The 14,769-nt window shown below is 41.1% G+C and overlaps 1 protein-coding gene across 1 annotated transcript; it reads left to right on the forward strand.

Moving 5' to 3' along the window:
• The first annotated feature begins 1,454 nt into the window (after window positions 1-1,454).
• LOC121584427 (cold shock domain-containing protein C2-like) lies at window positions 1,455-12,679 on the forward strand. The gene is made up of 4 exons (XM_041900312.2): window positions 1,455-1,758; window positions 11,545-11,923; window positions 12,116-12,238; window positions 12,445-12,679. The coding sequence occupies exons 2-4, from the start codon at window positions 11,733-11,735 to the stop codon at window positions 12,605-12,607; spliced, it is 477 nt and encodes a 158-aa protein (XP_041756246.2). The 5' UTR covers window positions 1,455-1,758; window positions 11,545-11,732; the 3' UTR covers window positions 12,608-12,679.
• The last annotated feature ends 2,090 nt before the right edge of the window (window positions 12,680-14,769 follow it).

Raw genomic sequence — 14,769 nt, forward strand, 5'->3', positions numbered from 1 at the left:
GCAGGAACAGGCCGGACCGGGCTGGCAACGCGCACCACTGGCTTGGTGCGGGGAGCAGGAACAGGCCGGACCGGGCTGGCAACGCGCACCACTGGCTTGGTGCGGGGAGCAGGAACAGGCCGGACCGGGCTGGCGACACGCACCACTGGCTTGGTGCGGGGAGCCGGAACGGGCCGGGCCGGACTGTGACGGCGGACTGGAGGTCTGGAGCGGAGAGCTGACACAACCCGTCCTGGCTGAATGCCTATCTCCACACAATACGTGTGAGGCATCAGCACAGGACGTACAGGGCTGTGCACTCGTACTGGCGCTACAGCACGTGGCACTGGCGCAGGATATCCGGGGCATGCCCACCTTAGCACGACACGTGCGTGGTGCTAGCACAGGACGTACAGGACTGTGCCGGAACACTCGCGGCACAGTACGTGGCTCCGCATAACACGGAGCCTGCCCAGTCTCACGCTCCCTAGCCTGAGTACGGGGAGTTGGCTCTGCTCTACCTCTAGGCTCCGCCAACCACCCTTTTAGCCCCCCCAAATTTTTTTATTGGGGCTGTCTCTCGGGCTTCCTCCTCGGCCGGTACCCTCTGCGTTGCCGCTGCTCCTCTCTGTAGCGCGCCTCCACAGTCTCCTCCCAAGGACGGCGATCCATTCCGGCTTGAATCTCGTCCCAAGTCCAGGATCACTTCCCGTCCAGGATCTCCTCCCAAGTCCAGGCTGTCTGTTCCTGGACACGCTGCTTGGTCCTCCTTTGGTGGGATCTTCTGTCACGATCGTTATAAACAGCGGACCAAGGTGCAGCGTGATATGCGTACATCTTTTATTTAGTACACAACACTAACAAACCAAACAATACGTGAAGTCCTAGGTTAACACACCAAAACAAACCTTACGGAACAAGATCCCACAATAAACAGTGCCAAACAAGCTGCCTAAGTATGATCCCCAATCAGAGACAACGAGAATCAGCTGCCTCTGATTGGGAACCACCCTGGCCAACATAGAAAACACGAACTAGAACAAAACATAGAAAATCACACATAGAAAATCCACACCCTGGCTCAACAATATAAGAGTCCCCAGAGCCAGGGCGTGACACTGGGAGAATCGAACATTTAAAAACCGATGGATAGAGGACTATTTTTTTTGCCGATTTTGACGGCGAGGAAATATAACATATTTCCAGAGCGGCCCTCCGTCCGGCCCTCGTTGAAGACCGAATGCGGCCCCGGTGCAAAATGTATTTGACTCCCTACTCTAGAAGTCCCTATGGTCTCACAGACCTATCATGTTAAATGTTTTCACTCACAGTGAATAGATCAGAATCTTATCTGACTGCTCTCATACAGTTGGATGTTGTTTTTCCAACAATATTTATTTGATCATAGCTCACCGATGTTCACCATTCGGTAGACCACAGATCACGTGTTAGCCTACTTCTTCTATGATTAGGACTACTAGGAATTTATAGCCGCCTGGCCTATTACAATATACAAAACATAGAAGCACCTGCTGTCTTCATTGTATCCCCACAGTAACCCCCGTACCCTCGCACTGTTTCCTTCTCTCTTTTCTTTAACCTATTCATTTTACGCCCTCATCATCCAGACAGACCAGCTAGTGCCGCGCAGCCAGCCACAAGCAATAGGTATTCTCTCCACATGTCGGTGCAGGTTTATTTGTATTTAATTATATAATTATCGTTATATAACAGTCAAGACATCTGCACGTTTGAACGAAAACAGCTTGACATTTTACGGTAAGAGCTCGATAAATCAATAGCCTACAGTTTGAGAGTGCGCTTTAGGCTATATATTTTCTTATCGGACCTATTTATCTACAATTTACCATCCAGTTGAAATGTTTATATTCTATGTAAACTGTTATGTTGATTAATCTTTTGTGATGAGTAGGCTAGCCTTTAAACATTTTACGTTTTGTGCCGCTTCTACCTTATTTTGAGCGATCAATGTATTCTCCTGTTGTCTCAGCTGGTATGCTACACATGACAATCTTCTGGAATCAAGATTTAATGATGGGTTTAATTTGGGGATCGAGTGAGAGCCTAGACCTCATTCTATCTTAGAGAAGGGCATTTTAAAGTTAAAAGGATTAGACAAATTAAAGGCGGCCAGAAATGAGCGGCGTCGTGAGTGTCACTGTCTGTGTGTGTAGTGTACTGAATATTTACGTGTCTCCCATGCTGATGATGCTAATGACAAACAGCCACAGTGCCCAGCTGATTTTGGGAGGTGGAAGGCGAGTTGGGACAGCCTTTCTGTCTAGTTGAAGCCACCCCGGTCCGCCCTGGGGTTTACAGTGCTCCAAAACGACCCAGATATCATTTTACAGTTTATAATCCCATTCTCTCTTTAATAGGCTTACAGTCACACTCACTACTTTTACAAGCTGTATATATGAAATGCTCCTCATGAGACACGTACGAATGGATAAACTGTATTGTTAGATTAAAGTAGTTATCAATGTATCATTTAGTAGCCAATATTTCGTCAATAACAGTTTTCAAACAGTGTATTTTTTCTGTGTCAAATTGTGACAGATGTGTGTACACCTTCAAGTCAACATTCCACCAGCCTACGTGACATTGTCATCAGAATAAAACCTGCCATCTTTCTTTGACACATGGATGGGGGACACTATTAATCCCTTGCTCCTAAATGAGTTTTGGGATAAGAGATTACACCGCCTCTTACCAATAAAGAATAGCAAGTGCCTATTCCTCTTTATTGGATCATTATGATTCCATACCACCCTCCTCAAACCCTGGTCATCACCCTGTCTCCACCCTGACCCTCCAGTCAATATAGGGCAGACTCTACTCCACCATGCAGGTAGCTATATTTACAGTGGATATAAAAAGTCTACACACCCCTGTTAAAATGCCAGGTTTTTGTGATGTGAAAGAATGAGACAAAGATAAATCATGTCAGAACTTTTTCCACCTTTAATGTGACCTATAACGTGAACAATTCAATTGAAAAACAAACTGAAATCTTTGAGGGGAAAAAAAAAACACAAAAAAAAAACTCACAATAACCTGGTTGCATAAGTGTGCACACCCTTAAACTAATACTTTGTTGAAGCACCTTTTGATTTTATTACAGCACTCAGTCTTTTTGGGTAGGAGTCTATTAGCATGGCACATCTTGACGTGGCAATATTTGCCCACTCTTCTTTGCAAAAGCGCTCCAAATCTGTCAGATTGCGAGGACATCTCCTGTGCACAGCCCTCTTCAGATCACCCCAGAGATGTTCAATTGGATTCAGGTCTGGGCTCTGGCTGGGCCATTCCAAAACGTGAATCTTCTTCTGGTGAAGCCATGCTTTTGTGGATTTGGATGTGTGCTTTGGGTCGTTGTCGTGCTGAAAGGTGAACTTCCTCTTCATCTTCAGCTTTCTAACGGACGCCTGAAGGTTTTGTGCCAAAATTGCCTGGTATTTGGAACTGTTCATAATTCCCTCCACCCTGACTAAGGCCCGGTTCCAGCTGAAGAAAAACAGCCCCAAAGCATGATGCTGCCACCACCATGCTTCACTGTGGGTATGGTGTTCTTTGGGTGATGTGCAGTGTTGTTTTTGCGCCAAACATACCTTTTGGAATTATGGCCAAAAAGTTAAACCTTGGTTTCATCAGACCATAACACATTTTCCCACGTGCTTTTGGGGGACTTGATGTTTGTTTTTGCAAACTTCAGCCGGACTTGGATGTTTTTCTTTGTAAGAAAAGGCTTCCGTCTTGCCACCGTACCCCATTCATATGAAGAATACGGGAGATTGTTGTCACATGTAGCACACAGCCAGTACTTACCAGAAATTCCTGCAGTTCCTTTAATGTTGTTGTAGGCCTCTTGGAAGCCTCCCTGACATGTTTTCTCGTCTTTTCATAAATTTTGGAGGGATGTCCAGTTCTTGGTAATGTCTCTGTTGTGCCATATTTTCTCCACTTGATGATGACTGTCTTCACTGTGTTCCATGGTATATGTAATGCTTTGGAAATTATTTTGTACCCTTACGACTGATATCTTTCAACAATGAGATCCCTCTGATGCCTTGGAAGCTCTCTGTGGACCATGCCTATTGCTCTGAGATGCATCTAATAAAATGTCAGGAAAATCCTACTAGAACAGCTGAACTTTATTTGTGATTAATCAGAGTCACTTTAAATGATGGCAGGTGTGTAATGACTTCTATTTAACATGAGTTTGAATGTGATTGCTTAATTCTGAACACAGCCACATCCCCAGTTATAAGAGGGTGTGCACACCTATGCATCCAGGTTATTGTAAGGTTTTAATTTTTCTATTGTAATAAGTCTCAGAATGACACAACAATGCTCTCAATGGCAAAATAATTGGATATTGTCTGGGGCTTTTTCAGTTATAAAGAATCTGCTGGTTGCGCTGCCTCAGTCTGTTCAAAGTGTTTGATGTCTGAATACGCAATACATGATAAGCGCAATAACGTAATTCTACCTAGCTCTATGTGACTATCTGGGGCGGGCGGAGGGGGGGTTTAGTATTATAATAATGTATTCATTATTGGCGCTAAGGCTCTGCCGGCGAGGCTATGTTATATAGACAGATGTTTACAAACCAGTGAAATCAGTGTTGGTCCTTCAAACCAAATCACTGTGTTATTGTTATTTCACTGAGCGTGTTGTTCTGTTGTTGTTGTTGTTGTTGTTGTTGTTGTTGTTGTGTTGTGGTTGTGTTGTTGTTGTTGTTGTTGTTGTGTTGTTGTTGTTGTCCCTCCTTGTTATTGTTTTGCAGTCTTTGAGGATTTATTCATATATATATATATATATATATTTTTTTTTGGGGGGAATGGATCAGCTTAATATTGCAGATAGATTGTATCTTCTATCAATGTAAATGTTTTTTTTATTTTTTTATATATATACTCCCCTTTATTACTTTTCAACCCCACCATCCTTTCCCTACTTGGAGTAAATTAGTGAACAACAATGCCCAGGCCTCTACTTCCGGTCTATACTCACTATCTACACCTTATGGACAGAGTTACTTTTACAATAATTCTATTATATATATATACATACATATATATATATATATATATATATATTTTTTTTTTTTTAAACTTTTTTTTTGCTCCTGAACTACTTCTACTCTCAACCTCTCCGATCATTTTCATGATGTCCATCCGGTTTGCTTCTATATGCCATATCTTTCTAACTGTGCTCTTTCCCAAAAGCTCCCAACATACAACCTATATACTTATTATGGACACAGTATGCTTTACATTATTAGCTATCTTTGTTATTATTGTTATTATTTGTTATTATTTGTTGTTATTTGTTATTAGTCCCATCCTTCAACTCTATTCAATACCTCCCATCTATCTCTTAACACCATCCATATAGGATTTCTATTTGCCATATATATTTCAACCGTACTGTGATGTTTTACAAAAGTTCTGAACCTTTCTATTCTCATTGCTTCTACAGATTGTGAATTAAAAATAAACAGTTTTGCTAAAAGTATTATTATATTATTGATTGATTGACTATGACTTTTCAGATCACCCAGTAATACTATCTGCAAGGTTAGTTCCAGGTAAATATTGCAATCCTTTAGCCATTCCTGGACCTGTGTCCAAAAACAAGCTACAAATGGACAGAACCAAAACAAATGATCCAATGATTCCGTCTCTTCACAGCAAAATCTGCAGAGCTGGGAAGATTGTATCCCCCATATAAATAACATTCTATTGGTAGCAAGAATTTTATATAATAATTTAAATTGAAAGATTCTAATTTTTGAATCCGGTGTCGTTTTGCGTGTCAGTTCATAAACACTATGCCATGGGATCGGTACATCAAAGATCTCTTCCCAACTATTTTGCAATCTATATGGGACGGCTGTCAATCCTTTGGTCCTTAAGTGAAACTGATATATTTTTTTATTTATCACAGTTTTCCTTAACCAATTATGTTCTTTAATGCAAGGCCGACAGACAAGTTCCTTACTTTCTCCCCCTTCCACTTTCCTCTTCCATTTTTGCGGTAAGGCTGCAATTATTTGGTTGTAATTTTGGGTAGAGCAGACATTTCCATATGTTTTTGTTAGCTGCATGTGCGTCATAACTCCACCAGTCCTACCGATGATATCATTTACGAAGATTATACCTTTTTTAAACATTCTGTCAAAAAATAAAGGTTTTTTGTCAATTAGTATATTTGAATTTAACCACAATATTTGTTGCATTATTTGTTCTGTCGTTTCTGGAGGATTAAATTGAAATTGCAACCAACTTTCTATGGCTTGTTTTAGAAATAGTGACATTTGGGAGATTATTTCCTTTTCAAATAACTGAAAGTGAGAGGTTGTAATCTGAATAAAGGGAAAAAGGCCTTTCTTGAACATTGGGTGAGACAATCTTACTAATTTGCTTGAGAACCAGTTCGGATTTAAGTATAACTTTTGTATGACTGAAGCCTTTAGTGATAGGTCTAATGCTTTAATATTTAATAATTTCTGTCCTCCGAATTCATATTCATTATATAAATATGCTCTTTTAATTTTGTCTGGCTTGCCGTTCCAAATAAAATTGAATATTTTTTTCTCATATAATTTAAAAAACTGTTCGCTAGGCGTAGGCAAGACCATAAGCAAATAGGTAAACTGGGATAATACTAATGAGTTAATCAGGGTGATTTTTCCACAAATTGACAGGTATTTTCCTTTCCATGGTAGTAAGATCTTATCTATTTTTGCTAATTTTCTATTAAAATTTATTGAAGTGAGATCATTTATTTCCTTTGGGATATGTATTCCGAGTATATCCACATCACCATCAGACCATTTTATTGGTAAACTACATGGTAATGTAAAATTTTTATTTTTTAGTGATCCAATACGTAATATAGTACATTTGTCATAATTTGGTTGTAATCCAGAGAGGTTAGAAAATGTATCTAGATCCTCTATGAGGCTGTGGAGGGATTCTAGTTGTGGATTAAAAAAAAAAACATGAATCATCAGCGTACAATGACACCTTTGTTTTTAAGCCCTGTATTTCTAATCCTCTGATATTATTATTGGATCTGATTTTAATAGCTAACATCTCGATGGCCACAATAAATAGATATGCCGATAGTGGACAACCTTGTTTCACTCCTCTTGACAGTTTAAAACTTTCGGAGAAATAGCCATTATTTACTATTTTACACCTAGGGTTACTATACATGATTTTGACCCATTTTATAAGAGATTCTCCAAAATTGAAATGCTCCAGGCATTTATATATAAACCCCAGTCGAACTTTATCAAATGCCTTTTCGAAGTCTGCTATGAATAGCAGGCCTGGTTTCCCATATTTTCCATAGTGTTCTAATGTTTCCAATACTTGCCTTATATTATCTCCAATGTATCTTCCATGTAAAAAACCTGTCTGATTAGAATGAATAATATCCGACAATACCTTTTTAATTCTATGCGCTATACATTTTGCTAGGATTTTTGCATCACAACACTGAAGTGTAAGGGGCCTCCAATTTTGTAAATGGACTGGATCTTTATATTTTCCACTTGTATCCTGTTTCAGTAATAATGAGATCAGTCCTTCTTCTTGAGTGTCAGATAATCTACCATTTACATAGGAGTGGTTAAAACATGCTAATAACGGTCCTCTTAGTATATCAAAAAAGGTTTGGTATACCTCGACTGGTATGCCATCCAACCCTGGAGTTTTCCCAGACTTAAAGTCTTTAATTGCATCCAGAAGTTCCTCCTCTGTAATTTCACCTTCACATGAGTCTTTCTGTGTGGCTGTTAATTTGACATTATCAATAGAAAAAAAATCTCTACAATTAGCTTCAGTTAGAGGAGATGGAGGCGACTGAAAAGAAAACATATGCTTAAAGTACTTTGTTTCTTCCTTCAAAATGTCATTTGGTGAATTATGGGTGATTCCGTCAATTGTAACCAGTTTCATTAAGTTATTTTTGGTAGCATTCCTATGTTGAAGATTAAAAAAGAATTTTGTGCATTTTTCCCCATATTCCATCCAGTTTGCTTTATTTTTATAATATATTACACTTGATCTTTCTTGAATAAGTTTCTCCATTTCTTTTTGTTTTTCCTCTAATTTATTCTGAGCCTCTATGTTACAGTTTTTATTGCCATCTATCTGTTCTGTTAGACTTTCTATTTCCTTTCTTAGTATAAACTCTTTTGACCTAAATTGCTTTTGTTTTCGAGATGAGTACTGAATTGCATGGCCTCTAAAGGCACATTTAAAGGTGTCCCATACAATAAGGGGATTCGCTGTACCTATGTTATGTTGGAAAAAATCAGTTATAAATTCCTTTGTTCTAATTATAAATAAATTATCATCCAATAGGCTTTGATTAAATTTCCAATATCCTCGCCCACGTGGAAATTCAGTAAGAGTAATGTATATGCCTATTATATGATGGTCTAACCGCATTCTGTCCCCTATCAACACTTTTTTTACTTTTGGTGCCAACGAGAATGAGATAAGAAAGAAGTCAAGACGACTAGCTTGATTCAGTCTCCGCCATGTATATCTCACTAGATCAGTATATTTAAGCCTCCATATATCTACTAGTTCTAATGTATCCATGACATTCACAATTTCCTTAAGAGCATGTGGGTGATTGTTTGTGGTGTGATTTCCTTTACGGTCCATTGAGCTATTTAAAACAGTATTATAATCCCCCACCATAATAATATTGTCTTGAGTTGCTTGCAGGCTTGATAATTTATTATATATATTGTCAAAGAATTGTGGATCATCATTATTTGGTCCGTAAAGGTTAATGAGCCATATCTGTTTATGGTCCAATAACATATTTAAAATAATCCATCTACCTTGTGTATCTATTTGTACAATTTGCACATTCGGATCGAAATTACTATTAATTAATATCATCACCCCTTTTGAATTTCTTTGCCCATGGGAGAAGTATATTTCCCCCATTCTTTTTTCCACGCTACTTCATCTCGAATTGTTGAATGAGTTTCCTGTATACAATAGATATTATATTCCTTCTCTTTGAGCCATGTAAATATTGTTCTTCTTTTGTTATTATCAGCTAAGCCATTACAATTATAACTGGCTATACTTATTTCACCATACACCATAATGAGATACAAGTTTCAAGTCTATTTATCATTATATATGTTTGTAAATTTACCAATAAAAAATAGCGTAATGATTGAGTGTCCATATAGCTGTACCGTGATATTTGCATTGCTACGGAGTAACCCTTCAATTGTTCTCCACTAATTCCCCCGCTAAAGCCCCTCCCCATCCCAAGTTGAGCCGTCATCCCAGTGATCAGCATCCCACCCACGTCCCTCCGTCTCCCTAAGGCCCCGAGAGGCCAGGACCCATCCATCGAAAACAGCACATAGTGCCACCCACAAAACAGAAGCAGATTAACCGCCAAAAGCATTTCCAATGCTTTCACCTCTATATATATATCTCTATATAACTATTTTTTTTTTTAATTATGCATATCCTATTTTCCATCATTATCAATTAATATGCGTAATAATGTCGGCAGTTAACGCGTAGGATTCTAACATATAACCCGGATTGCCATTGTATTACATTTAATTCATTGACAAGCAATTATTATCCCAGCAAATAATTCCCGCGGTCCATCCCATACCCCCTCCCCCAACATCCCCACCCCCCCACAACAGATGCCAGACAAGCACACACGCACATACTCACATACTCCAACACACTCAACCCCCCCCCTCCACAGTCCACCATAAAAACAGATACTCAACAGCTTTTATATCCCAGAGCCCAACTCGAGAAATAACTTGATCTACGAGTGCACATACAGTTAAAGCTGACTGAGAAAGCATGCAGATTGAGTAGAAATTGATAACAATGTGAGATTTGATTAATCTACTTAATCTATGTCAAGTCCTAGGTGATGGAGATCAGATCACCCTCTTCACCTGAGACACAAACACTCTGATCCCCTGTTGTAACCATTTTCCCAAGCATCTCCATGCGATCAGACCTTTGATTATTTTGTGCCACCTGGGCTACAATGATAAACCCCCTCTCTGATTGTCCGAGTGTGACCCCCTCCCCATGGGTTACTGCAGCCAGTGTTGCCAGCACTGCCACTACCTGGGTGGGCGTACCCCACCGGAATCCCCACCGGCTAGGTAAAAGGTCGTCAAGGTTCTCATTAGCAGCTTTGAGAATTTCCTTGTATATTATGCTCTCCCATCAGGGGGCTCTGGCTTTGTAGGACCAACCCTGCCAGGCAGGCTCAGAATCTTGAGGGGGCGGTGCTGCTCAAGTAGGTCTCTGACCGTATTTATTTCTCTGTTTAGGCTGCATATTCACAGCAGGTCCATAAAAGAGATGGGAACTTCTCTTTGGTGTATGGGTTGCTCAGGTGGGTGTCCAGGTTATAGGGTTAGGGATCTTTCCATCATGATAGGACAATGAAAAATTAGATTAGATGTATACTATATTTAAAAATGTATATCCCTCATCTACATAAAATTGAAAGCTCTCTCTCTGTACCCCTGCTCATAGACCCCCGGTCGGCTCTGGGATATGCAACCATTTCCCCTCTCACTCACTTAACGCCGCACCTTTTCAAACACAAAAATGCACACCACATGGTTGACTGGGGAAGAAATGGGCCGAGCGTGCAAACGCACCCGCATCCACATCTGCCGCAAGGGGGAAAGGACGCCAGAGAGAACACAGGACCAACCACAACAACCATCCGCCAAAACAACAACCTCCCGCCAAAAAGGCCATGTTCTAATTATTTGTATTTAAATATGTATTATTCTGCTTGTTATATCGTTTTATCCTTTTATAAAATACTATACTTACTATAAATGTTATTTAATATTACAATCCCTATCATTGCTAGTATCAGGTGCTCCAATATTTGACTCCTCTAATACAACTTTTAGAATAGCCATGGAGTAGTCTTTGTGTCTCTGAACATTTGGTTGTCAATATATAATTTATCCACCACTAGTGCAACACGTTTCCCTTTTAATCTGTTTTCCTTGAAGATTGGATACAGAACTTTGCGCCTTTCTACAATCTCCCTCGGGAACTGATCATTCATGCCTATTTTCGTGCCAGCAAGTCTTTTTCCCAGGCTTTTCACCATAGCTTTATCCTTAAAAAAAGCAAATTTGGCAACGATTGGGCGCTCATATTTCTGTCCTCTTTTTCCCGAAACGATGTACACGTTCGAGTTGGATTTTATCGACAGCCTCGAGTGGGATTTGTAGCGCTGTATGCAGGAAGTCCTTCATAACATTCTCTGTTATTTCTCCCTCCTTTTCCTGAATACCCGTAAGTACTAGATTTTCCCTCATCGATCTAGTTTGGATGTCTAGTAAGGCTTCTCTCAGAAGATTGTTCTCCTTTTTTAATTCCCTAACGTTCGTTTCCATTTTAGAGATTTATTCATATATTTCTCTCTCTATTTCTTCCACTCTTTTTTTCTCTCTCTCTTCCTCTCTTTCTCTCTTTCCAGGAAACCACCAACCTCCTCCATTGTCCCGCCTTCCAGACACATCCTAAACCACCACCACCACCACCGACACACCACCCATCACCCTTATCATGCTGGCAGTCTAGGCCTGTCTCCCAAGCTGTGACCCAACCGAGACTGAGGCAGCTTCTCCCACGGAGCTCCACACCCCCAGTGGGACCGTCACAGAGATGGCTGATTCAGACCCCTCGTCCCCCTCCAATCCCCCACGGCCGCTGAGCTCCTCCCGCTCCCCCCTCTCCCTGTCCTTCCTCTTCCTCAGGCAGGGAAGTCGGGTGTGGGAGACGGAGAGGAAACCCCCCCTGATGCCAAGCGAGCTGCCCAGCCCTCTGCCCTCCAGACGCACCCGTACATACTCAGCGTGAGTAGGAATAATCTGTAGTGGTATAAGTAGTAGGTGTGTGTGTGTGTGTGTGTGTGTGTGTGTGTGTGTGCATGACCTTGAGGGTGACCTGGTCACTATTAGGGATTAGGGAGCCATTTTGGATGCAAGCCCTGAGAATAGCCTGCATGGGTTAATGTTTTTCGTTTCTCTGCTGTGTGCCTCTCTCAGTACGGTGCGGGCCAGATCAGGCCCAGTGTATAAGGGCGTGTGCAGGACCTTCTACAGGTCCCAGGGTCATGGCTTTATAAAGCCCTCCAACGGTGGGGAGGACATCTTTGCACACATCTCTGAGTGAGTTGTTCTGAAGCATTAAGATTAGAATTGTATGATAAAGCAATAAGGTATATTGTGATTATAAAATATGATATTATGTACAACGCTTAGCGGTATAACACTTGTCGGTCCCAAAGTCTGTTGTTGTAGATTATAATTTAAACTTGAATGTCCTAGACCTAGAGAGGTCTGCATTCTCTCATAATAATTATCTCCCTCATTAGTATCGATGGAGAATATGTTCCGATGGAAGGCGACGTGGTCACGTACAAAGTCTGTTCCATCCCCCCCAAGAACCAGAAGATGCAGGCGGTGGAGGTGGTCATCACCCACCTGGCCCCAGGAAGCAAGCATGAGACCTGGTCTGGACAGATCATCAGCTCCTAGACCTCCACCTGCACCTGGAGAGAGGCGGTGTGGGGAAGAGTGGAGGGTGGGGGTGGGAAGGGAAGGTGGGAAGGAGCCTGGAGAGGTAAAGGGGGAGGGAAAAGGGAGGAGTGAGAGTCCTGGGTAGGGAGAGAAGGTGGGGAAGGAAGGAGCCTAGAGAGGTAAAGGGGGAGGGAAGAGGGAGGAGTGGAGTCCTGGGTAGGGAGAGAAGGTGGGGAAGGAAGGAGCCTAGAGAGGTAAAGAGGGAGGGAAGAGGGAGGAGTGGAGTCCTGGGTAGGGAGAGAAGGTGGGGAAGGAAGGAGCCTAAAGAGGTAAAGGGGGAGTGAAGAGGGAGTGATTATGTAAAGGTGTTGGAATGTGGTGTAAGGCTTAAGATGGCTTTAAGTAGGTTTCAGTTGGAATGTGAATGAGGAAAAGTACATTCTTTAACTTTAAGAAAAAGTGTCAAGGTTAACTTTGATTAAAGATTAAAGGTTGATGGTTTATTTAAGATTATTTAAGATTATTTAAGGTAGCGGGAGTTGACTAAGTTTAATAAGACACTGTTGTAGGGAAAACGTGAAACAAAGAGCAACAAACCTTCCAAAATGATATTGTTTATATTCATACTTTTTATTTATTGATTGATTTACTTATTTCTTTTCCATTCTTTATGACAGGTGAGGTAGATATTTTTGGTCAGATTATTTATAAATGTGTGTTTTTGTGCCAATATATACCTGGTCTAAACCCATTACACAATTCACTTTGATGATACTGCCCTGGTAATGCCCACTCCTTCAGTCTAATTTTGACCAATGACCATTTATTCAAATTTGTAACAGAGTTACTGATGATTACTATATGAGGTTCAAACCCCCTTTTTTAATCATTAAAACAAATGCTATCCAGACTAGTAGACATGTCATTTCTTTAAAAAAAATTGACATATGCTGTTGTCAATAGTCTCATAGTTTCATCATGCAGTGTCCTTGTTTTAGCCTTTTGTAAACATAATTAGGGTCCTATGCATGTTTAATTACATGTTTGATTGTGACAAAAAATATATAGTAGCTAGGATACTACATGTCTCTTTTCTTATGTTGGGAAACTGTTTGAAGTTTCACTAAGTTCAAGAGCACTTTTTCTGTCGAATCACTGTGACTAGCGGCTTGTCATTCCTACTGTATTATTCACATACCTGTGTGAACATTTGTTGATTATTTGCATTAATAAGTTAACCTGTGGTCAAAAAATGTTTATTAGCAATTTAAAAATTGCTTCAGAAATTGCTTAATAGAACGGTATGTAACATCGATAGTCCATTAGATGGCAGACAAGGACAAGTAAACTCAAAGGCACACACAACACGTGAACGATTAGTTACCGGAGTGTAACTCCAGTTCTATGAGTGGAGCTCCGCCCCATAGGGGAGCTCTGCTCCTATTGGTTTACCCTCTGCCCTAAGGCAGTATCAGCCTGAGACAAAATTATGCACACACCTGCAGCCAATAGGAGTACAGGTGTCCCTATAAGAGGGGATGCCTCCCCTCAATCAGCCTCCCGAGATATTTATCTTCAGCGAGACTAGAGAGGGTCGGCAGGGCCTTAAGTCCTATGGGGCTCCGCTCCACTCATAGAACTGGAGTTACACTCCGGTAACTAATCGTTCTACATCGTGGAGCTCCGCCCCATAGGGGAGCTCTGCTCCTATTGGTTTAAGGCGTAGCGCTCCAAAATGTACTCCCTGCCGAGCCCAACACTTCCCATCGAAACGAAAAGGTCAGGCCTAGCAATGGCTGCAACCAAGTCCCGCAGTACTGCAACCACTGTATGACAATACAAGTGTCACAATATACTGCTGTTATAAACAGGGGTGCACATAACTGGTACGCAGGTACGCAAGCGCGACAAAAATCAGGAATGCATAATGCCACTTGTGTTACTACGCGCCTTTGCGTACTTGACCGATCTTCTCATCTAACCTTACACATGACATGTTGCTTGTCAACTACTGTCAGGGATGTCCAAAAAGCAACAGACATTAAGCAGCTTCTTTGGCGTTTCGCCACCTACAAAGAAACGCCAACTGGAGCCAGAGCCGAAGAAAATACTTTTTTTTCGGAAAAGTGGCTCCAAGATTTGCAGTGGCTTGAAGCTAATGATGAGCGCACTGAAATGTG

This window comes from Coregonus clupeaformis, chromosome 1 (assembly GCF_020615455.1).
Source record: "Coregonus clupeaformis isolate EN_2021a chromosome 1, ASM2061545v1, whole genome shotgun sequence".
Classification (NCBI taxonomy): domain Eukaryota; kingdom Metazoa; phylum Chordata; class Actinopteri; order Salmoniformes; family Salmonidae; genus Coregonus; species Coregonus clupeaformis.